The sequence below is a fragment of the Ruditapes philippinarum genome, unplaced genomic scaffold (genome assembly GCF_026571515.1).
Source record: "Ruditapes philippinarum isolate M1 unplaced genomic scaffold, ASM2657151v2 ctg12996_1_1_1_1, whole genome shotgun sequence".
NCBI lineage: Eukaryota > Metazoa > Mollusca > Bivalvia > Venerida > Veneridae > Ruditapes > Ruditapes philippinarum.
In genome coordinates this window covers 1-26,363 of record NW_026866753.1, presented here as the reverse complement: position 1 = coordinate 26,363, position 26,363 = coordinate 1, and the positions used below count along the sequence as shown (strand labels likewise).

General features: G+C 30.5%; 2 protein-coding genes across 2 annotated transcripts; one reads left to right on the top strand and one right to left on the bottom strand.

Moving 5' to 3' along the window:
• Nucleotides 1-414: 414 nt before the first annotated feature.
• Nucleotides 415-998, top strand: LOC132733563 (angiopoietin-related protein 2-like). The gene is made up of 2 exons (XM_060720221.1): nucleotides 415-556; nucleotides 739-998. Exons 1-2 carry the CDS (start codon nucleotides 415-417, stop codon nucleotides 996-998), a joined length of 402 nt encoding a protein of 133 aa, XP_060576204.1.
• Nucleotides 999-15,012: 14,014 nt separating this feature from the next.
• On the bottom strand, nucleotides 15,013-26,357 carry LOC132733564 (fibrillin-2-like). The gene is made up of 13 exons (XM_060720222.1): nucleotides 26,346-26,357; nucleotides 25,635-25,895; nucleotides 24,779-24,892; nucleotides 24,085-24,363; nucleotides 23,170-23,264; nucleotides 22,593-22,663; nucleotides 20,872-21,041; nucleotides 20,198-20,300; nucleotides 19,836-19,852; nucleotides 19,399-19,525; nucleotides 18,962-19,050; nucleotides 18,147-18,247; nucleotides 15,013-17,478 (listed from the first exon to the last, which is right to left on the bottom strand). Exons 2-13 carry the CDS (start codon nucleotides 25,879-25,881, stop codon nucleotides 17,392-17,394), a joined length of 1,500 nt encoding a protein of 499 aa, XP_060576205.1. The 5' UTR covers nucleotides 25,882-25,895; nucleotides 26,346-26,357; the 3' UTR covers nucleotides 15,013-17,391.
• Between the last annotated feature and the right edge of the window lie 6 nt (nucleotides 26,358-26,363).

Genomic DNA, 26,363 nt, shown 5'->3' with positions numbered 1-26,363 from the left:
CGTCAATAAGTTCGTATACCGGTCATACCTAGAAAGTAAGAATGCAAACTGTCTCAAATGAAGAATATTTATATATGTTAAACATAAGATTGCAAACCATTGTACATTTGTATACATGTACCCAAGATGGAGAGACATTAACAGTACATATACACAAGATTGATAGATTGCATTTCTATCCACATATATGAAATTTAAAATGTGGGATATTTATTTAGTAAATATAGGATAGTTCCTTTAGATATCAGTATAATAACGATACAACAAAAGATGACCTCACAAACATGAAAATGTTTAAAGAATACTTGTATTAAGTATTCTTTTAGTCACACAGGTATAAATATGAGCTTGCATTTTATCAGATTTTTCTGAGAAAGAAACTTTCTTAATACAGGCCTTGAAAACATCTATGAAATGGTTTCCCGAGGAAAAACAGAGTTGAGGCTGGATCTGACGGCAGCTGACGGAACATCTGTTTACGAAACATTTCAGAATTTTAAACTCGGTGAAATGCCATATTATACTCTTCATATCGACACGGGTGTGGGAACTGCAGGTATTCATTGTCATCGTCGTTGTTAAATTTAAATGGTTGTTTACGGTATATACAAAGATAGTTCAAGCTGTATAATAACATAGCCATTTATAACATCATTAACATTAACAAGAAATTAATAATGTCAAGATTAGCAAAATGTGGTAATCTGACTTACATTTTTGTTTTGTTTTCAAAAACAGGCGATGGCTTTGGTTTATCATATCACAATGGTAGAAAATTTTCAACTTTCGACATGGATCGTGATGGAGTCGGTATAAATTGCGCAATAGAAGACCATGGTGGATGGTGGTATAACTTTTGTGCACACGCAAATCTAAACGGTGAATATGTTACTCCTGGATCGATTAGACCTGGCAGGTCCGAAGGTGGGATGACATACAGTGCATTCAAAGGCACAGAATCGCTTAAAGTCTCCAAAATGATGTTCCGGCGGATATAAATGAATCCTGGTCTGATTAAGTAAGAAAAAAGACATTAATGTTATATAAACTTGTGATTGTAAATGATATTTAAAAGATGACTTGAAGGCAATAATTTTAAACATGTCTCTGAAAATACTAACACAAAATTAGCGAATAACTTGACATGCAAAAAACAGAATAAACATAACAAACCGAAAATAAAACAGGAAGCTACCATAAAGATATATTAACTTGTTGTTAAACTTTTTAAATTTTATTGAAATAAAAAGCGTTTGGATATTGGTGTACTATATATTGATATATGTTTTCTTTATTTCAGTCTCATTTTTACATGTATACATAAAATTACATATTAAACATAAAATACATAAAAAGCCATTCTTAAAGAATTACAAGAGACTATTTATTTTTGCCTTTAAAGGACACAACTCCACATACCATATCATAACAGTTTACTGTTTTATGCACTGAAAAATTGTCCAAATTTCATATAATTATTATCATTCATTAAAAGGTTATATTGTTTTTTAAAAACATGACCTCAATATATCCAAACTACAGAAGTTTACATTGTGGTACATTAAATAAAAAGATACTAAAATGTTTAAATGCAAATGGTAAGAAGATGGTATTGATGTTATGGTGTCATTGTCACTCATTTCACTTATACTCTAATTCTTAAAAAAAAACAACAAAAAAGAACAACAAAAAACAATTGTTATAACAATCTACTGCTCGTATATATTTTAAACTGTGATAAAATATTATGTCAATCACACCATCAAAGACGTGTCAAATTGGGTTCTTTCAAAAGAGCAAAAAAGAAGCAAAATGCCTTAACAGGCTGGTGAAAAACCCGATCGGGCTTATGACATAAAAATCATATTTCTAGAAAAATAATAAAGATATTTCTTTTCAACTTTGTTTATTGAACATAATATATAGAAAAATATTTGGTTACTGTCACTTTTATGCGAATTATTTCCCCTTGTTCATGTTTATATAACACATAATTGTTGAAGTCCTATAAAAATATGCTATATATACAAAGTACATTTGTATAAAACAAAATAGGTTGAATAACTTTTATGCTCCAATTTATTGCGCCGACACCTGTCAGCATATATTTCATTCAGTTTTCAAAGAAAACTTCAAAATATAATGTTCACTGATCAGTGACAAAGAACTGTTAAAATATTTATCCCAGAAAAAAAACAGAATATTAAATCCAAATACATAATTTCTGTTAAAAATTTTGCATTACAATATATATTTTATAGGACTTTAAAAAATATGTGTTATATAAGCATGGAAAAGGGGAGATCACTCTCACAAAACTGACAGGAACTAAATTATTTTAGTCATTTAGACTGAGTATAGATTTTAAAGGTTTTTAAAGATTTTTTAGTGTCGCATTCTACCATAAAGTATCCTAGATGGTTTTTAATTCATTCGGAATAAAATAAAAATAATGTAAAAAATATAAACGTCCATACAACTAAAATTATATCTGTTGCGCAGGAAAAAAAAACAGAAGCAAAAGACAAAGGTTCAAGTAAATGACTATTGACTAGTTTTTAAAACTTAAAACAAAGTTTTTAATCGTTCATGTCTCAAAAAGGCATTATGTATAAAGTCAAATTTCATAGTATGTCTAATACCAAACTAAACAAAATGTATGTACTTTATTAGTTTTTGTTTGTTTGTTTGATTTTTATGTCGCAACAACACTGTCAAAGTCATTATAACGATTATCCAGCTATAGTGGAGGAGAAAGATATCATTTGCTCCACCGTTAATAAATTCAGACACAAACCTGTATAGAACCACCGACGTTCTATAAGCGTGCTGGAAAGTATGTTCACAAGAATTCAACGTCGCTGGTTTGCTTCGAATCCACCTCGGGTTTGAAGTTTTCGACCATAACCACCAGGTAACGGATGCCGTATTTTGATATATATATATATATATAACGAGATACGAGAAAATGAAAAAAAAAAATACAATTTTCTTCTACGTTTTCTTCCTCTTGTCTTCTTCTTCTTTTCTTTCGTTTTTTCTTAATTTTCAAAATAGAAATTATCTCTCTTAAATATCAAATTGTAATTATAAAGTGTATCTGCCAGAGACTTCTAATAATGACTGCTGTTCGCGGATTTTAAAAAAAGATTTTCCTTGCCTATAAACAAACATAATCAACTCAAAGAATATCCTATTACGATCATGAAAATCAAGGCGCTTCATGTTTATCACATTAAACTAATCACATTGAATTGAAGTAGGGACGGACAATATATTTAATTAAATGTTTTATGAGTATTAACTGAATTGCAAAAAAGGGAAATGTTGTCTTAAAATCTGTATTCTAGAATATCAACATATTTCAAAGAAAAAAAGATAAATAATTAATAAAAAAAATCAACTGTTGCACACAAAGTTAACTTACCTTCAAGTTTAACCCCATCTTTATCAAGGAGTTTGCTATTTATTTTATGAACCACAAAATTAAAAAGACGATTAACGTGTGACTCTTTAAATACAACTAATACAGTGGTAAAGAAGGGTTAAAATAAAATAACTCCTCGAAACTTCGGAGGTTGATGGGATTTGTAGAAGAGGTCGTTGTTTATAAGTTTTTTTTCGGAGTGGTTAAATCAATAACAAAATAAACAAACAAAACTTCATTTTCCAGTTTTACAGTTGATACATGTTCATGTATAATGAAAATACTGTATAAGGTTATCTAAACATTTTGGGCAAAACAGTAAGTTGTCATGATTTTTTTCATTGCAATTAATTTCATTATATTTTCGCACGGAAGATGATTAAGATAATTACGTTAATTTAAGCATTATCAATCTGAGTTGTCATTCAAATCTATTTAATATCTTAATGTTTAATAATGATTCGATAACGTGCACACATCTCATAACATTCTTATTCTATCTTTTACCTTTTAACTCACTTTAAACCCTGTCATTTTAATATTGTAAGTGTTTACCTTATATATTTTAATTGGGTTAAAAAAGGGTAATTATTATGATCAGGATGACTTTGAAATTTTGACAGAATATACATAACGAAAAAGAGTAAAACATGAATGAAAAAAAGATACAATTATATATTATAAGCAACACAATGGAAAGAAAAATATATTTTACTGTTAAGCTTTACGATAATATGCTAATCTACGATTTGTCTCTGATTTATTGTTTTCCCTCCACTGTAAAAAACAACAACACAATTTCACTTTATTAAGGAGGTATTTAGTGTATTCCAAGGCTTAAGCTTAATTATTTCCCTGCTATAAATCTACTGTTTTAGATACGACCTTTATTAATTAATGACACTCGTAACACTGAGTTATAGTGTATTAACATCTTTCTCAGAGATTTATTACTACGTTCTACTAGCCGCACGATTACGTGGTTTAGCTTTGCCGATTCTAATTTGTAACACCAGCAACAAGCTTTTTTGAGCCGCGTCACGACCAAACCAACATAATGGAATTGCAACCAGCATGGATCCAGACAAGCCTGCACATCCGCGCAGTCTGATCAGGATCCATGCTGTTCGCTTACAAACCTTATAACAAGTAGAGAAACTGATAGTGAACAGCATGTATCCTGAACAGACTGCGCGGAAGCGCAGGCTGGTCTGGATCCATGCTGGTCGCAAACCCATTATGTTGATTTTATTGTGACGCGGCTCATATGTTGACAAGAAGAGAAATATTTTGATATGAAGCGATATATAGGGATAGTTTTATTTCGAAATTAACAGCGAATGTCTCATTTAATTTCACGAGAGCCTTATTTGTATACAATCTTACTTTAACTTGTTTGTCAATAACAGGCAAGAACGAGATTTAATCTTTAAATTAGTTAAATGTAATGTTCCTGCTTCCGAAATTGGCACATGAATGAGAGAGATTGTTTCAGTAGTTGTGTGTTCATGCTGTCTTATATTATAAGTAAATTTAAGTCATTTTTTTACAAGAAAACCAATATTGTTTGTCTACGGGTTTGTGTTTATATGAAACAATAGAGTTTTATTTTGTTATAGACAATTAACAGTTAACGTCTTATTTAATTTCACGAAAGCCTTATTTGTTAACAATCTTACTTTAACTTGTTCGTCAACAAGAGGTAAGAACGAGCTTTCATCTTTATTATATAAATCAGTTAATGTAGTGTTTCTGTTTCCAAAATTGGCACATGATTGATTTCAGAGAGTTAGTTTTGGCAGTCGTATGTTAATGCTGTCTTATTTCATAAGTAAAATTCAGTCGTTACACACCTCCTCTATTGTTTGTGACAGGTCTATATTATTCGGACAGACCCGTTGAAACAAAGGAAAATCCGTTATGAGGTATATCTGTCACACGTGCACAGGTTTGGTCTTGTCAGATAGACCCGGTCATGTAAAACACGGGGACAGATATACCTGCTTATGCACAGACAAAGAAATCATTTAAGTAATCAGAAATAAAAAAAAATGAAAAATATAAATGATTATCATTATATTCCGGTCGTAATGGAGATTATTTTTTTATAACTTAATATTGAATGAGTGAGCATTCACTATTTCAAAAACCATGTATCACATCTTGAAATGAAAATAATAGACAGCATTTCAAAGTTAAGATTTATTTAATCGCATTATATTTCAAAGTTATAACAATCTAAGCGGTTTTTGAGCATTTATTAAGTTCACAATATGACAACTAATGAACGTTGTAAGTCCATTTTTATATCAAACTATAATGTTAGTCACGTTATCATCACATACTTATTACGACATTTAAAAACCACAAAATGCATAAGTGTGTAAGTTGGAAATCGGCCTCATACATCGATAGTTCGGTTAGGGAAATACCTGGTCACGAAATTCATGAAACACCTCGAGCGCGTAGCACTGGAGGTGTCATATGGAATTGGTGACCAGGTCTTTCCTAAACAGAAAGACCTCATACTCGGTTGATATCCGATACTTTTCTTACAGGTAAACAATATTGTTTGCCTATGGATTTTCTCTTTTTTCCCAGACTCTGTAAAATATATAATATTATGGTAAAATTTGGTGATTGACTAGACCAGACCTGTGCACATGCAAACGATAAAACTCATAATGGACTTCCCTTTGTTTGAACGGGTCTTTCCAAAAAATAATATAGACCTGTCACAAACAATAAAGGAGGTGTGTAACTACTGAAATTTACTTATGAAATAAGACAACATTAACATACAACTGCCAAAACTCTTTTAAATCAACCATGTGCCAATTTTGGAAGCAGCAACACTACATTAACTAATATAATAGAGATGAAAGCTCGTTGACGAACAAGTTAAAGTAAGATTGTTAACAAATAAAGCTTTCGTGAAATTAAATAAGACGTTTACTGTTCTTTGTCTATGACAAAATAATACTCGTCCTATGTATTGTTTCATGTATACACAAATCCGTAGGCAAAAAAATCTGGAAACAAAGTGATCCCTCGGAAGCATTATTCACAACAAAATTACATAAGATTTGCAGACTCGGTTTGATTGAGTCTGTACATGAGGGATAATGAATAAGTGCAATATTGTTTTTCTTGTAAACAATGACTGAATTTTACTTATAAAATAAGACAGTATGAACATACAACTACTGAAACTAACTCTCCTACACCAGTCGTGTGTCAATTTCGGAAGCAGGAACACTACATTTAACTAATTTGATAAAGATGAAAGCTCGATCTTGCATATTGATGACGAACAAATTAAAGTAAGATTGTATACAAATAAGGCTCTCGTGAAATTAAATGAGACATTCGCTGTTAATTTCGAAATAAAACTATATATTGCTTCATATCAAAATATTTCTCTGCTTGGTATCATTAATTTTCAATATCTAAGTTTGTTGCTGGTGTTACAAATTAGAATCGGCAAAGCTGAACCACGTAACTGTGCGGCTAGTAGAACGTAGTAATAAATCTCGGAAAAAGATGTTAATACACCATAACTCATATTACGAGTGTCACTAATTAAAAAATATCGTATCTAAAACCAGTAGATTTATAGCAGGGAAATAATTAAGCTTAAACTTTGGAATACACAAAATGCCTCCTTGATAAAGTGAAGGTTTGGTTTTTTTAAAGTGGAAGAATAAAAAGTACAATAAATCATAGACAAATCGTAGATATCGTTTAGCTAAACTGTAAAACATATTTTTCTTCTTTAAATTGTGTTGCTTATAATATATAATTGTATCTTTTTTTCATTCATTTTTACTCATTTTTCGTTTTGTATATTCTGTCAAAATTGCGATGTCTTCCTGATCATAATAATTACCTTTTTCACCCAAATAAAATGAATGAAGTAAACCCTTACAATATTAAAATGACATTTCGCTCATGTAAGGGTATAAAGTGAGTTAAAAGGGAATAGATAAAATAAGTTTACATACACGTTAATGGGTACTTTATCATTTTAATTGGCATGAACGATAAATAACTTACTTGGTCCAAGGACATTTCTGTTAGTGTCCATCGGAATTGACCTATAATGTTGAATTAAGTAATAGTTATAATGTATAAACGAGTTAAATTACCAGGATATAACACTGGTTGGGGCGACATTGAGCGGTGTTTCTGTCGAGGGCGAGATAAGGCGAGACTATTTTTATGTAGAAACATCCCGAGGTGTCGCCCCAGTCAGTGTTATACCCGGGTAACTAACGAGTTTTATATATTATAACTGTTTTATCGCAATTTTATGTTTCATTTGTAATAGAAATCGGCAAAAGAAAGAAGGGGAAAAACAGAAAACAAAAACATGCGCACTTCTCTCCCTTGTGCCCTATCACTTTATTTTACCTTTTCATTTCCACTCCCTGATAAAATAAACCCATACCAGCTTATGCCGTCGTAAGCTACCTTACGATCATTTATGATATTTAAAACTTTAAGAAATCCAATGAAAGAGACGAATTGTAAACTGATGCCTTTTGGAGATAGTGATGTGGATTCAAGCTTTAAAGGCATTTTCAGTGGAAATAATTCATTCAGCGGATTCCTTATGATTTAAGCAATTGTATATATGAGAATAAATTTCATTTTATTATTTTTTCTATACTGCGCGGCCCCATTGGAGCCTCTATGAAAAATAAATTACACTGATATATACAAGGTGTGATAAAACTCAACTGCTATATATTGATTTTTTCCCTATATGAATCGATGACAAACTGCCCTGTTATATATAAATACAGTTTTCAAATGCCCATTTTAAATGTACTGAGTAAAAGTGGTTAATAAGAACAAAGAAAAAATTCGAAACGATGCGATAATAACAAAAAAGAAGGGCAATCCTTTTATATTTTATACATATTTTTATACATATTTGTATTTTATCCTTATTATTTTTCAATATTGACTGGTTGTCAATCACAATTATAACACTCAATCTTTAAAAAAATTATAGTCAATTCAGCTAAACTTGACAATAAAAATAGCAAAATGTCACTTCAACAGACGAGTTGATCAAATAAACGTGCCATGCTCTTAAAGAACGTTTCTATAATTTTTATTCTATGTATTGCATTAGCATGTTCAATTCAAAAGTTATCTCACACTATCTAGCAAACAGACTTTTTTATTTTTTCTTGACAATTTGCCATTATATTCTAGAATTAGCATTGCAAATGTATTGATAGTTAAACAGATAAAGTTATATTATAAAAATGGCTACAATTAAGAGATGTGTGACAAAACCTTGTGTATTGATATGTATATTTAATACAAAACACATACATTAAATCCTTGTGCTTGGACGGTATTTATCAAATTCGACATGTTTTACGTATGCATTTTATTTTTGCGAGGCCAACAACTTGGGAAATACATATGAACCGAACGAAAATTTGAATTTAAATTGATTAAACAAAGCTTAACATTGGAGATATTTTATGTCAGGAGAAACATTTAATTGCTCTATCCAAGACAAAACATGACCCTCAGGAATTCTTAGAATGATTTCAAATTGACGGTAGAAAAAAGATCAGTGACATCAGAACCGCTTTTTTCAAGCACACAAGTTTATAAAAAAATTCAGGCACTAAACATTATTCTGTCAAAGTAATATAAAGAGCATTTATCAATATTAACATCTATAAAACAACATTTTCTCATATTCATTTTGTGTTATCTTGTCTTGTAAGTTAATCGGAGGGCTAAACTGAATGACAGATATTTGTTTACATTGACAACTGTCCGTTTCTTAGAAAGGGCGACAATAAACAACCATTACAATTATTTGCAAAAGCACTAAAAACAACAACTAATAAAAAAACAAAAAACAAAAATAAAGAAACCCAGAAGAACACCAACAACGAAACGAGCTTCTAAGCAAACCAATAAAAGAAAATTTATTTGATGTTGTAATAGAGCAACATGAAGTAAAACAGGATTTGCATTTGTCAAAAAATTGTTATTGACATGACGTGTGTTGATATGTTTACATCTCTACATCTCCAATTTGTTAACCAAGTGTGAAACAAATTCAGGCTCGCGCACTGAAAGAGTGTACGAAACATCATTTCAGACTATTATTTTGATTTCCTTTTTATGCGATAATTCAAAGAAGGCATGACAATCAAAGCCATAAATAGATCCCTCAAAAGGATGTGGCCCAGACCTTGTAAGCCCTAAATTACTTATTAAAATCCGAACCTGTTTAAGCCAGTTCATTCGCCGCATTTTTAAACAAGAAGTGTCTTTAAGAAAAAGATACTCGGCCGAGGCAAAACTAGTTAGCATGCAAAATTATGCTATTTCTAAGTTTTCTATTCAAAAAGAAATGTTAGCAGTGCTTGCATAGCAATGACATAATAATTATTTCTAGTAGCGAGGAATATGCCCCTTTGGTAAAGATTGAAATTTAATTGAAGCATATTTATATTGAGATTTTTTCATAGTGGGTCAACTTCTATTTTTGATGTCTCTTTAACTTGATTTACGGTTGACTTGATAAATTTTGAAATCATTTACAAATTAACCAAAAAGTTAAAGAACTATCCTCATTCTTGTATATTTTATTTTAGAACCATCCTTTACATTTTGTTTACATTTTGTTTTATAGTGGCAAAAATTATACCTTACATTTTATTTAAGAGCTATCCTTAAAATCTTATTTTAGAATGGTAAGACCTATCTTTACATCTAATTTCAGAATGGTTAGAACTGCCCTTTACATTTTATTAAAGAATGACCAATAAGATTCACCGATTTCAGTTTGCAATTCTAAAATGACCAGTGAAAATTCTTTTTGTACTCAGTCCTTCCCTGTCAATTCTACCAGAATAACTGATAACAGACGGACTTCGTCCGAAAAACTTATTCTTTCTTCGTCTTTTCCTACGCTCTGGAGACTTGCAAATGTAAGTCCTATTTAAAAAATATATGATCCAACTCCACTAACTCATTGTTAAGCTGTATCGGAAAAATGATTGAAACATGTGTCCATAAGTATCTGTGCAATCATTTTGTCCCTAATTATTAACTTACTACTCACCATTCAGGTTTTATAAATGGTGACTCAACAGTGAATCAATTAGTTTACCTCTACAATGATACTTGTCAAGCTCTCGATCAGGGTTAAGGTTAGGGCTGTACTTGTGAAGTCTCAAAGGCTTTTGATCGAGTTTGGTATCAAAGTCTTTTTTACAAACTATCTTCATTGGGTGTAAACGAATCGCTTCTTCGATGGTTCTCCTCCTATTTGTCTTCCAGGCGACAAAGAATCCAGTACCGAAATGTACATGGGTTTCCATCTCCGGAGGTATCCTTCAAGGTTCAATATTTGGTTCCCTTTTGATTCTTGTCTTTATCAACGACATGGTAAATGACATATCTGTTAACATAAAACTTTTTTTGCGGATGACACAAGTTTTTATATAGTCGTAGATCACCCACTTACCGCAGCAACCAGTCTTAACTCAGACTTGGATCGAATACAATCTTGGGCCAATACTTGGCTTGTATTTTTCAATCCAGATAAAACGAAAACAATTCTAGGAAACCATCTAAACTGTCTCATCTGACACTTAGTTATAACAATAAAACAATAGCTTACGTCACATGACATAAGCATCTTAGTGTAACTTTATATCACTGTGCCCGTTGGAAACCCATGTTCATCTATTACTTGATATGGCCTAGTAAAGAATTGGACTACTCAGAAGTTTTAAATTTCTTTTACCACGAATAAGTTTCGAACGCATATATTGTTAATTCGGTTCCCTACTTCTTGAATATGCTGATGTAGTATTGGATACTTTAACCGAAGAAGTAAATAAGGAAATAAAATCCAGCAACAATAGTCGCAGTCGCTACGAAACTACATAACATTAACAAATGGATGGGAATCGTTAGAAGGTAGAAGCAGCAAACAGAAATAAAGAAATAAACACAAATAAATCTTATTGTATAACATGAAAAAACAGATATCGCCTTCTTATCTTTCAAATCTTCTAACTCCTACCAAACTAAGTACATATAACCTTACACAAATTGATTATTTAACTCCAGTTCAGACGAGAACACATTTATACTAAAAATCATTTCTACCATCTACTATTCGTACCTGGAATTCTTTTCCTGAAACACTTCAATCTAGTCCAACTTTAAGATCTTTCAAGTCCAAAATAACTCAGAAAATCAAAAGACCACCGTCTTACTATAATACAGGCACACGTAAAGATCAAATCCTTCACACAAGATTAAGATTAAGATGTAGTTTATTGAATGAGGATCTGTTCAAAAGGTTTATTGTGGATAGCCCGACATGCATTTGCGGAATGAGGGAAACTGTATCTGAATGTGTATTACCTTTGCAATGTACCCAAAACAGAAATATACCAAATACAGAAATATACCCAATACAGAAATATACGTCAAAGATTTCCCACTTAATTTAAATTGTCCAGCTACAGTAAATAACAGTCTGTATGGCAACGAGCATCTCTCTTTCGATAAAAACAAAACCCTCTTTAAGTATGTCTAAAAATTCATTACACAATCGAAGCGCTTTTTGTTAGAATTACTAGCATTGTGAATAAACTTGGCCTTTCGTGCTCTCATATTTGTATACATGCTAATCTTAAGTATTAAATTTCGGATATATTCAGTCATGAATTTCCTTACATTCTTCCTTTCTTCTAGCATTTCTCCATAAGTTACCTTAGTTTCTCTATAACGTTAATTCCACAATCAACTATTTTTCTCATATTATTTGTTGTACATTCAAAGTACTTACTTCTAACCGCAATATCTTTGTATCTTTATTTTGAAATTTACTTTTACTGGAGAGGAATTCATTTCTCTCTCAAAAAAGCTCGTTTAAGAGTCTTTTACATATGATATGCAAGCAATTAGTGGGAACTATTATCAAACACCTAAAACAGTTGATATGGCATAAAGGTATTATACCGACATGCAAAATCACTGTTCATACTTATGTCTCACGCATTGTGCCATCATATAATATACCTCTGGTTTGCCAATTTGTTATATTATTATATAAGGACATATCGTATGTATCATAAAATATTTAAATATTTTCCACAAACTTCATTCATTATATAATCTGCGGTCGAAACATGTACCTACAATTCCTAACAACTTGTCTCTTGCACAGGCTTTATAACAACTTTCCTTACCAAGTTTAAAAGAGGCGCATGCGCGCATTTTGAAATTATTCTTAAATTGATTTGCGCCACAAAGAAGTTCCTTTCTTTTTTTCAAAGTAATCTTTTGTTACTGTATATGTTAATGTGCCATTACAGGTAATGTTCTTTATAAGTACATTACAATAGACAAGACATTAACAGTTAAAAGGAACCCTTTCTAATATAACGTATGTGCGGCTGTGGTTTATAATATCTATTCAGTGGAAAAAAGTAAATAAAGTATATCTATAATATTGTATTTTAAAATATTTGCGCTAAACTTCTTCTCTCACTATATATTTATGTGTGTGTTTTTATGTATATATTTCATTGTAAATGACGAAATTGAACAGGCAAGGATTTATAAAATCTGGAAATATTATAAAAGAATTACAGTATACGTTTATACGTCAATACGTATATGTCAATAATGAAACTAAATTTATTATAATGCTATGACGTTATTATATTTCTCATGCAAGGTATTGTATGTTACACTGACATGCTTTATTCTACGGCAATAGTGTGACCGCTATTGTTTTGTTTATATGACGCCCATACTTGTTACAGAGGTTATCTCCGATATTTGTTGTTTTTTTTTTTGCTTTTCCGGCACATGAACACAATTAAGGTCATATGGAGCAACACCAGGAGACAAAACCATTTCACCTGCTACAGCTAAGAGACTCGAACAAATTTAGTCGTCTTTAACTATCACCCGGGGATAAACAGTGGCTACAATTCTGGTTCCTCAACTCTTAAAGGCAAGCCTCAGCCACAAAGAAGTATTTCCGAAAAGCAGACTTGAGAGTGAGTCAAATTAATTCCAAAATTTCATCTCAATCAAGCAACAGAAATAAACCTTTTTATGTTTAAAAAATCGAAGCTAAACATCGTAAATCTGTATTGTCGATTAAGTAATTAGCAACATGTTTGCAAAACAAACCTTTTTAAAAAGTCATAAATTTCTATTTCATCTCCTATTTGAACCCTTCTTTTACGGTAAAAGCCGCAAACGCAAGCATGTAGGTCATGTTTTGTCTGTTAATTAGCATACTAAGCGCTGCATTTTTATATTTTGGACATAATCTTCAATTTGAGATGAACATTACGTCATACAGGTAGTAGCATAATTATAGAGCATTATGGGTAAGCTAATTATAATCATTATTTGTTGAATAAATAATTAAATGGAATAAATATATGATTAAGTTGGTTCTTGATAAACACTTTGGTCGTCTTTTCCTGGAATGAGGAAATTGTTTAACAAACAATAGCTTTTAATAACTTGAAGGTGTGTTTTTATTAAAACAATTGACATTAAATTTGGTAAATGTGATACTCAAATTGAAAAATAACAGAAAAATTATATATATATTTTTTTTTTTACTTCAAATAACATTTTTATTTTAGATGACGTAAAATATTTGCTGTTTTTGATAACTGGTGGGAGACGCTGGTCTGTATAATACTATATTCAAATTTACAGGACAACAACAAGAAAAAAACAACAGCATTTACTGTATGAAGCATGTTTATTTTTCAAATCTTTCAAAGAACCTAGTGTTGGTATAGAAATAAGAAAAAACGGCCTTGCAATTTTTGTAAAGATATAGATTTTTCGCTTTTGACATTTGCCTGACCGACAGGCATTTTATGCCATTATCTATGTTTCTTTTTCTGCAACCTTTGTGAAAGAAAAAAATTATCAACTGTTCATTAAAGAACTAATTTTGTAAGATTTACTGGTTGCCAGTCTGAGTGCGTGGACCAAAGGATTAGCTAGGCATAAAAAAGAAAGCACAACATTTACCTGCTAAAAAAAAACAATAAACATCAAACATTAGGTTATCTGATTTTCTACTACCGGCTAGCTTCAAGTCTTTAGCTTCTTGTTTCATGTTTTTTTTTTCTTTGTCGTGTAGTAAACGAAAAGGGGACGAATATATTAACGTTTGACGTGAGTTTGACGGACGTCATGTTTTACTTTTCCATCGTTAGGTAATCACAACTACGGACTTCCTCGGGCAACCTTTCTTAACTTACGACCATGACAATCCTCCACATTGCGCCAATACTTCTCTGGGTGGTTGATGGTATTTTAATTGTGCATTTGCTAACCTAAATTGACACTATTTCAAGCCACGAACAAACACTCCGTCTGAAATGGTATACTATGATTTTAAAGCCTATGAATCGCTTAAGAGAATGATGTTCCGACGAATCTAAACCTAATACCGGATTAAAAACAACCGGATTAAAGCTATATGGATATTATCAACTTAGCAAACATTGTTAACCATGATTCATTATGAATAAAAATATTTACAAATGTAACAAAATATTTGTGTTAAGTTTCAATATTGAATAAAATGATATAAAACATAAACAAGTGCTGTTTGTGGAAAGCACCCTCCTTTGTCTAAAAGACAACAGAGAGAAAGGGGCATTATTCTTCAATCATAGCCTAACGCACATTTAAAAATAAATATTTCAAATTTGAAGATAATACGTTTAACGATTTCTGAGGTAAAGAAAAAAAACAAAAGGGAAATAATTTAGCAATAAAGGCTTTTATGATTATCTGTCGTTTAGAATTTCATTTCAAATTCAATAATTAGCATGTACTTCAAGTTGAAAGTGAATACATACTAGAGAAATGTACCTTAACAAAAAGATTGACCAAGAATTGTGAAGTAAAATAATGGGGCTTACAGGCGCAAAACTGAGAAAAATAAGTTGTGTGCTAATGTGTCCTTAAGAAAGGCACTAAATAAAAAGCGGGACATTCCTTTGCAAAAAAAGTAGGATATTATGCACATTTAAAATGATGTTTATTAAAACAAAACTCAGCTTGAAGTGATTTTTTTGAAGTTTCTGAGAAAACGAGCCTAAACGAGAAGGTGAACAAACACCCACTCTGACGACGACGTCAACGCCAATGCCGTTTTTCTTCTTTAAGAGCTGAATAAATAATCAAACTTGAATAATCTTTTCAATAGGAAAAAGTTATGTTTTGCTTGACAAATCTTTTGTTTTTTTTTAAACATAAATGATAGCTCTAAAAATTTAGACAGATATTAAATGTATAACTGTACAATGCTTACGTTTACGTTTAGCGGCGCCTACAAAAAGCGGTAGGTTTAGATTTTGTTTATAAATTCTTGCATAAATTCTGCGCAAGCGGATGGATTGTCGTGACTTGCATGTTTATTTTTTTATTGAAATAACGCAGTACAGTATCATTAGAAGCTTGCAGAACTAAGGATCAAAAACTCGACAAATTTATCTTTTTCGCCTATTTTTAAATTTTTTCATTCATTATCTCATATAAATCGATGTGAAACGATTAATTAGACGTTTAAAGTTCATTCCGTTGGGTTAAAAGTCGAAATTTTAGCATTAAATCATTCATGCGCCTTGTCTGGTATATACCGGAATACGCTGTGCGGCTCCGATCAGTCTCACTTTATTTTTATATGCGTGAATCACGCAATTAATTTAACAACAGCTTAACGCAGTGACCGGTATTTTTATTATGAGATCCTGTAGCTCAATTTTCTTATGGTTTTATATCAAAAATATAATGCTTAAATGAAGATTTATAAATATTGTAAATTTCAAAAAGCATTATTTAAAAAGATATTACCGAATTTACATTTCATTTTTATAAAAGAAGGTAATTAGAAATTTATTTTCTATAAAGTCTAAGTCTAATGTTTCAATAAGAAATGAATGCATATATTTTAATGATTACATATAATGAGGACAAATATTTGCAGTACATATGTAACATATTCTTCGATGTTTGAAAACTATTTAAGAAGCAATATTATATTTCACTTAAGTGTGGTAACAACCTTTATTATAACATACAGGATTTTTAACTGTCAAATTACATCATATTAGCATATTGAAAGAATGACACATATAATGATATCTTTATAAAGACAAAATACAGATGTACAATTTAATCGATTTTTAATTTTCTACAAATGCTAGAGAAATAGTTTATTGTTATGTTTGCAAGAACGGAGAAACTATAGAAAACAAAATTGACGCCTGAAATAATTAATTGAGTCCTTTTTAAACCGAACAAAAAAATTGTATGCAAGATATTTTGTTCCATAACACACGTCCTCATCCTTCAAATTGAATTTCTTTAACATTAAAAAAACATTTCTCTCATTACTTATGAAGATATTTTCTTCTTGTTAATATAATGTATATGTCTTACATAAAAAGAAGACATTCTGCATATTGTATAAACTAAGCAACTATATATTTCATGTAGACGTTTGTTTAACATTTAAAGACCACATTTATAGATATATGTCAATTAAAAGAATTAAAAATACTAATTGCAGAACATTGTTGCTTTGTCCATTTTTATTGTCGATTTATGCAGTAAATTTTTTGAAGAAAATTTTCTTTTTCAGGCTATTTATTCTCGGACTGATAATAATCTAAATTAATGCTTTAACCTAGTGTCTCTCCATTATTTTAATAAAAAATTCTAAAACGTAGAAAACAAGAGAACAAACCATTTTAAAAAAGATTATGATGTCCTAATATCTAGAAAGGAAGCTATACACACGATAGAGTCACTGGATTTATGATTATAATGCTAACAGATTGGATAAAAGTAACACAAAGAAAAAGTAAAAAACAAGTCATCAACAGCACATTTCAAAAGTCCAATTAATATTCCCTTGGAGTTACGTAGTCTGGATTTGGACTAGGAGATGCCTTCATTCTCGCACGAGGAATGTGATAGTGTCCATCATTCTGAAGTAAAAAGAATATGTTTTTTTTTTCAAAATAAGGAAAAGGACAATTGATTGAAAACACATAACTTGTAAATTGGCAGCTTTTAAACTTCTTAAAAAAATGCAAATTTATGACGCAATATCTCTAGACGCTTGACAGAAGTGGTGATAACATGTACAACGAATATTTATATTTATTTTTCATTCATAATCGTATTTAAATCGGTGTGAGGAGATGGATAAGCCGTTTTAAAGTACTATCTAAGCATTTAATTATTCAAGCATTTACCTTGTTCGGTAAATATACCGAAAAAACGATATTTAGTGTTGCTCTCCAACACATCCTAATTTTTTCATCAAATGATGGTTTTCTAATTAATCTAATGATATATTTGTATTCAAAACATCTTGTTCTTCATAGGATTGTCAAGTACCTCATGTTTTTCCACATGAAATATCGAAACACAGTACCCGGTTGAGGTTACTGCGTTTAGTTTAAGTTGGCTAGTCACGTCAAATATTATCGTGGTAAGAAAAAAATCTTCATAATCATATCAATCTAAAAATCAGATTTTTCCCTTTGATATACAAACATTCTTCTTTTCGTATAGTTAACTAATACGTCATGCTTTGTACGAGATTTGAATCGAATGACCAAGCTTTAGTTTTTTTGTAAATGTATCTTACTCTGGAATCATTGCCAGATGCCATCGTGAATCTTGAAGCTATCGATTTCCAAGTCATATACTTAGATTCGTTGTCATCGCCCTTATCTCTGATATTTGTCGCTTTCAATACAAAAAGTTACGTTTATAAATAAACAAATAAGGAAATTACATTTTTATACAATGACATGCTCTTTATAAGCAAATTTTAAATAACCGAATACAATGCAGTTTTCTTATTCAACACGAATACACACGTACAAAGGCACACACAGACATGCACACGCATACACAGCTTTGTATTTTTATAGTATACACAAAATAAAATACAGGTGAAGTCTGCGTTCTGTTAACGTTGTAAACCCTTTTTGATCATATAATTAAACAAAATGACACCATACAAAATTCATACACTCGACAAATTACCTTCCATAATCCAACAACCCACCCTGCTGCAAACTAACAAATCATACTTTTGATGGAAGTTTAAAAAATTAAAACACTATGCAAGTAGGCAGAACATAGGTTTATAAAATTAATAAAACTAAAACAAAGCAAAGTACAAATGAATGCAAATACTTCGCATATTGAAAATGAACTATAGTCATCAAACATACTAGCTGTTTTCAAAGATCTAAAAGGTGCTCTCATTTACATTAAGTCTGAAATACAGCCTTTGAATCAATTTTATAATAAATACAGAAAATGTAAAATAGTTTACTAATTTAAAGTACAGTAGTTGAAGGGTAGCTCTGTGTAAAGAAATTACCGTACCCTTGGTTGATTAAAAGGTGATTAAATTCGTTTTGTATAAACAACAAATAATACTTGTCTTACCGGTCTGCCAATCTAACACGTTGTAGATGTTCCCCTGTCGGCTGTTTATATTTTCAAGTTTCATTCCCATGTCAGAAGCACTAGTAAGCCTGTTATATTAATTGCTTGATTTAAGATTCCAAGAAAATGTTAATGTGGTAGTCAATGACGTAAATATATTGCGGTTCGTTATTTGTTTAAACTCGTGTGTACAGGTGTAATACTGGACTTAATGAAAAATACCTTTATAAATATAGGTCCATAACACCTCGAAACAACCAACTCAATAAAATGCGGAACATTAAGTCTTGTTATGAAGCAACCCAAAAGAGACGAATTGTTTTTTACTCTTGACAAAACATTGCAGGGGTTGTTTCTTACAAAATCGAACTAATCTAAAAATAATTGTTGTTTAAATTAAAAATTAACAGCTTAATAAAGTATAGGCAATGACATACTCCCTTTGCATTCTGACGTCCTCCTTCTTTCTTTGTTTTCGTTGTCTGAGACACATTATCACAATAATGATGAGCAACAACAAAATGAAGCAACCGCATGACACTCCTATTATCAATGCAAGGTTTACTGCAAAAAACATTATTCTCAGTTTTTAAGCATATTTGTATACACTTATTTAAAACTTTTTTCTATATTTTGAATCCAACTATAGTGATAATGTATAGTCTATGCTTTATAAATATGAAAATATTTATTTGAACAGCATTTATCTTTAAATGAATAAATGTTTAAACATATAACACTCACCTTTTGTTTAAGAAGTACTTTGTCATAGGTTTAAATTAAATTATTGAAATACTTACCAGCAATATATTTTTTCAAATTTTCAGTAATTTTTTTTTTTTGCAAAATTAAATCAGCAAAAATAAGTACTCACCCTCAGAGGTACTTGTTCTAAAATGAGATAACACACGAGTGAGCAAATGACTATTTGACGTACATTTGACGTACTATTTGACGTACTATTTGGATAACAAATGTATATTGACGATTCTAAATGTGTCAAACGTTGTTTGGTGTATCGTATTAAGGAGAAAATATCTTGTTTTTCGTCTACCTTCTACATCTAGTTGCAAAACAATGAATAATGAACGTTATTAAAATCTTCCTTTTTTAAATGAAGTTATAGTTTTTCTTGCTTTATTTTATACAGAGCAATTCATATGGTAGTGATCAATTTTGATATGCAGCGTTGAAATGGTGGTTAAGATAATGGAAATAAACGTTTTCAATGTTTACCTGCAAACTGGTCTTTTGTTTTCAACTTCGCATTTGAAACCGTCTGCACATATTCCTACAGTCTCCACATATACATCACATGGTTGCTTACCTTTCACGTTTACTGAATAAAATTGAATAAAAAATTTAACTTCAGTATAAAATTGTAGACATCCAATTAGACACTACTGCTACTGCTACTACTACTTCTGCTACTACTACTTCTGCTACTACTACTTCTGCTACTACTACTACTACTACTACTACTACTACTACTACTACTATTACTACTACTACTACAACAATCTCTACTACTACTACTGATATCATACTACTACTACAACAACAACAACAACTTCTACTACTACAACAACAACAACAACAACAACAACTACTACTACTTCTACGACTACTACTTCTTGTACTACGACTACTACTACTTGTACTACGACTACGACGACGACGACTACGACTATTACTACCACTACCACTTCCGCTGCTATTACTACTCCGTCACCTCCTCCATCAATATTACTAGAACTATATAGAATATGATATAGTATACAATTTCAACCTACTTTAAGCGTTATTGTTTAGCACGGTTTTTAAGGCTGTGAAAAAAGTCATTTTATTTCCAGTCTTTGAATATCGTTAAATTTGTACAGCTTGACGACAATTTTTGCACACTATCATACCTGCTTTAACAACGACTGTATGCCCGTCAAATTTAAGATCTGCTCCTTTTGAAATATCCATAGTAGCGACTGTCAGCTCAGAAGCTACACTTATATCATCTTCTTTGTAAATCACTGTATAATCAATTTTTAACTCCTTCATTGTGCTACGGCGAACGGTTTTACCGGAACTAAAAAAATTATAAAAATTCAAAACAATTTTATAATATTACATTTATTTATTTACTACTGCATTACATCAATCTAGAATCAAATTATTTTAGTATAAGGAATAAAAGAAAATACACGTATATATTAAACAATTATAAATAAAAAATTTAATAATTCAATACAATTCTAAATTATTATTTTATATACACATACTGAATTACATGAACCTAGAATAAAAGTATTACATAAGGAAAGAAAGCAAATTCATGCATGACATGCAATACATGTATTAAGCAATTATAGATAGAATTTTTATTTTATGCAAATTTTATCTAGAATCTTTGGACACATTCTTATTTTTAATATATGTGAATTCATTTGAATTAAATGCAGGGTGTGGCTTAAACAAAGTTCTCCTATATGCAAAATATTATGGCATTCATGTTGCAGGAAAAATAGTTATTTTATTGATAAAATAATTAAAAACATAATCCGATCTGTCAGTCACTGCGTAACATACTTATTTTAATTCATGCCAATTCATTTGAAGGTGTGTACAGGGTGTGGTTTAAACAACATTCGTCTATATGCAAAAGATTATGACATTTATGTTGCAGGAAAAAAAGTTATTTTATTGATAAAAGAATTAAAAAAAATAATCCAATCTGTCAGTCACTGCGTAACTGATATAAATGTTTTCTTCACCTGGGTAGAACTGAATCAACAATATTTAGTTGTAACTAAGGTTCCATTCCTCTACTAAAAACAGTTTTAAGGAAAAGTTATATGTATAGGTCTTACTCTCGATCAGTCTTTGTCTAGTGAGTTAAATGGAAAATTCTGTTTCTTAAAAGGCCGAATGTAAACGTCCTACACAATAAACTAGATTATTTCACATTACATTAGAAACTTTTGATTCTGTGTCATTTTAATTATTCATGTTAAATTTTTGGTTTCATTGTCTTACAGAATAAATCAATATGGTTCGAATTTAATCTTGCCCATAGGTCACATATTAGTGATGTATCACTTAAGGGTTTAAAATCGGTTAGAAAAAAGGTACAAATTACCCACTGAACAATATATTGATGAAATATGTGTTCCCTATCTATTCATAAATAACTAGGTGAAATAAATGTGGGGGTCAAAGGTTTTTGTGCAATATCATTTGCATAAAATAGATGTGACCTGTGGAAGTAACTTTCCTCTTCTATCAGGAGCAAAACAATGTTGTATTACTTTTATTTTGTCAGCAAAGGTAATTTGTCCTTAATGTGTAATCATTTCTTTTAATTATTTCTTTTATTTAAAAAAATAGTTTTTTCCTACTGGGAATGTGTTCTCCATTACATGCTTCTCATTGTTAGTACCCTCATTACCTTAGAACAACAATGAAAATAAATTATTTCGAACCTGTCTGTGATATATTTAGTATGATGTCATTGATGTAATTGTAGTTTTCATACATGTTTAATTGTTTTATCATGCACTGGATATGGTTTTCCAAGTTATTGCATAAAAACGGATTACAGAAATAAATCTTTCAATCCATCTAAAGTTTAATAACTTACCTGGCAAACGTTATATTTCTGATCAAGATCTCAATGTCAGCCTTTGTATACTGACTATAAAACTCCCTTAGCTAGAAAAAAACCGAAAAACAAACAAACATTATATCCATTTCTTTATGTGCTCTCTCATACGAAAAGATAAACTAAGAAAGATAACATAAACAGCAGAATTTTGGAATTGCTTTTCTTAATTTAGTCATAATCCTAAATGATATCACCTAAACATCAAGGACTTAACACAAACACTAAGTATATGAAATTGTTATTCAGTAAATTAATATATAACAGTTCAAGTAGACAATAAAGGAATGAAGTGTGCAAGACACAAACACTCTCTGCACATACATTGACATCAGTAAATTGACCACAATATATGTTACGTTACAGTCATTAAAATACAGGAAATGGGAAAGAAAACGATTTTTACAAGTAAACTGGTAAAAAACAATTTAACAACACTGCCGAACATAAAATAAATAATAAAAATGTATATTTCAATTAACATATATATTAAATTAGTAACAGCAACTTTTTTATTATAGTTTTATTTACATTTGAACATGACAAATTTACTCACACTTTCAGCGGCAAATGGTTTCAGTTCTTCAGGGTCTGTTTTATCAGAAACGTCTACATTCAGGTTCACCGTAAGGTCTATCATGATAGGCGATTCTACAAGACAAAAACATTATCTCAATTTTCTCTCTTACAATAAACAACATTATTCTAATAGATGATTAGAGTCATTGGGAGTCATTGATAGACATAAAATGTACATCTGCATGACAATAAAGAATGGACCTACAAATAAATGCAGTGCTATTTTTATCTATTGTAGTTATGTCTTAAGTAAAGATTATCAAATGTTACTGTTTTCTTTTATATCTCAAATCAAAATCGGTTATTCAAAAACAAATTTTAAAAAAGTCTATTTGTTAACAAAACGTTTTGTTACACGAATTCATTGGCATTCAGTGCAATTTGAGCCCGCCTGCTAACAACAGGTTTTAATTTATTTGCATTCTATTAATTCTAATTATTACAATATTTTCATTTCATCCGGAGTGTTTCACTTTTTTGACGTTGGCAGACATTATTTTAACTGTTTAATAATTTTCATAAAGCTTCAAAGCTGGAAAAAAAATTAAGTGATTCCATCAGGTTTTGAACGCAAAAGGTGATTTCATTCCATAAAAGATAAATAGCGGTCTTACTTTACTGTACTATATAGTCAAACAAAGACTGTTTAAATAACTTATATTGTAATAATTTAGTTAATCACTTGCAGTTTAACTAGGCCTTTTCTATCATAAGTTGTTTGTCTTAAAAAAACTGTGCTTCTACTTTCAAAACTTACTTAAGTTTAGTTTAACTATCTAGCTTCTTTATTTCATACATACTATTACGTGTGTCTTTATCAACTGAATTGAGAATGAAAAAGTGTTTCGATTCTAGAATATATCTTAAATATAAATCTAATAGATAAATATACCCTTAATGCACACTATTCCTGGATACTCTTTGTAACCATGTTCACATTTGCAGGAATATCCGCCGTCATAATTGATACAGACGGTGTTATCTTTATCTTTACATGCCGCTTTGTCCTCACATTCATCAACGTCGTCACTGCACGTATCACCTTGCCAATGTGACTGACACATACATTTGCCTGTGGCAGTGTCACAAGTTTGTATTACGTTAGCAGAATGTTCCCCGTTACAACGGCAGGTTTCCGAGCAGTTTACACCGAATTTATTGTTCGTACAACCTTTAACGTAGAAAAATACAAAAATAATTTATCTTTTTTTCTAAAAGGGACAGAACAATTAAACATAACATAGATATGTATGTTAATTTGTAAAAAGCAAGTTGAAATTCAACAAACAAAACATGAACATAAAAATGCTGGAAAAAAGACACTTCTTTGGTGGCAATGAACACAGAATATCGTGAAATCAAAGACTTGCAAAGACATTGTTGATGAGAAATATTGAAAGATACAGCATTTCTTGTGACTCCTAATACTAGCCTGATCTGTATTTACTCATCAATTCCATAGGACATTAAAATAAATGATGAGCAAACATCGGAATGAAGCTTGCTTTTAAAAAAATGCAAGACAGTTTCCTAATTGAATCACAAATGGTTTTGTCCGATACCAACAAATGAGATTTAATACTCACGCGCACATTTGTTTTCTATCTCTGCAAAACCAATGTCACATTTACACTTATAACTTCCAGGAATGTTTTCACAGACGTCTAGTGTACAAGGATTTGATTCACACTCGTTAATATCTGTGTGAAAGATCAATGTCATGATGTATGAAAAGTGTATCGGTAAAAGTAACTAGAAATATACATTTGATTGTATTTAATCTCATCTTTTGTTACAGTAAAGTGATACGTAAGGATCATTCTCTTACCTCTTTAATCGTATGCCTGATTCTAGTATTTTTAAGTATGTGGTATTTTTAATAAAATGTACTATTTCATCGATATTCAAAGTTTATTAAACAAAGTTTTACACATTTGAATAAAATCATGGAACACATTTTGCAAAGTTACTTTACATTTATTTGCGAAAAAATATAAAAAAACAAACAAAAGAAACAACAACAAAAAACACAAATAAATGAAAAACTTTTAAACGTTTTTACTATATGAGGCTTAGTATAGCACAAAAGTATTCGATTTTTTAAAATAATTTTGACTATTATTCTTCTTAATCTAATGTATCTTTCCATTTGAAGTGCCATCGTTGATCTATGTAAGAAATTCAAATTAAGGCTTTTGGACTCCAGTAAAGTTTCGTTTTAGTTATTACCGAAAATGCCTTCGATATGTTTTTTTTCGAAAACGTTATCTTTTGTTTACTTAAATACTTGTGAGATTTAAAAGAAGAAGAATGAAATAACACATTTAATTTTCATAAGTAATGGCTAATCACGAATGATATTTTTCAATTTGAAAAAGCTAATATTTACTGCCGAAAAGCCAACATGGTGTGGCTTATAAAAAATACAATAGCAAATACTACCTTTGCATAATCCTTTGTAGTCCATTATGAAACCAGAGTTGCATTTGCAGCTGTAACTCCCTACACTATTTTCACATTTTGAGTTTTCAGGACAGATGTCACTGTTACTTGTACATTCATCTTTGTCTTTCTCACAATATTTGCCTTCCCAGCCTTGATGACAAATACATCTTCCATTTACGTTATCACATTTGTTTGTATTTGTTGTGTTACAAGAGCATTTGTGTTTACATCCCTCTCCAAACATCCCGGCTGTACATTCTGAAAAATTTCAACAATTTATCAAAAGCTAATAGAAATTTTAGGTCCTCCATGTTCTACTTATTTACACCAAAACGATATAAACGGTGTGTGTTCCTCTCTATAATATATTCCAATCAATCATGCAAAAGTGTTGTCCTTCGGCATCTGACGATACTTTTATAAAATGAAGAGTGTTCTTATTTGGACTTTTGAATTACGTCACACACAAAAAGGGTGGTTTTAACATTTAATTAAAATTTTATAAGCCCTCACAGCTGAAAAAATCGCAAACGATTCTATTAGAAATTGAAATAAAAGACACATTGTCCAATTTAGTGTTAACACGTATTAGGTTAATAGTATTTTGGAATGTTATGTAACATCATGACCTATGCCTTAGATGAAATGTGAGGCTTTACAAAATATTTAATAAGTAATATTGTATGATATTTATATAAGGTTAACTACCCTGGCATGTTATTCCAT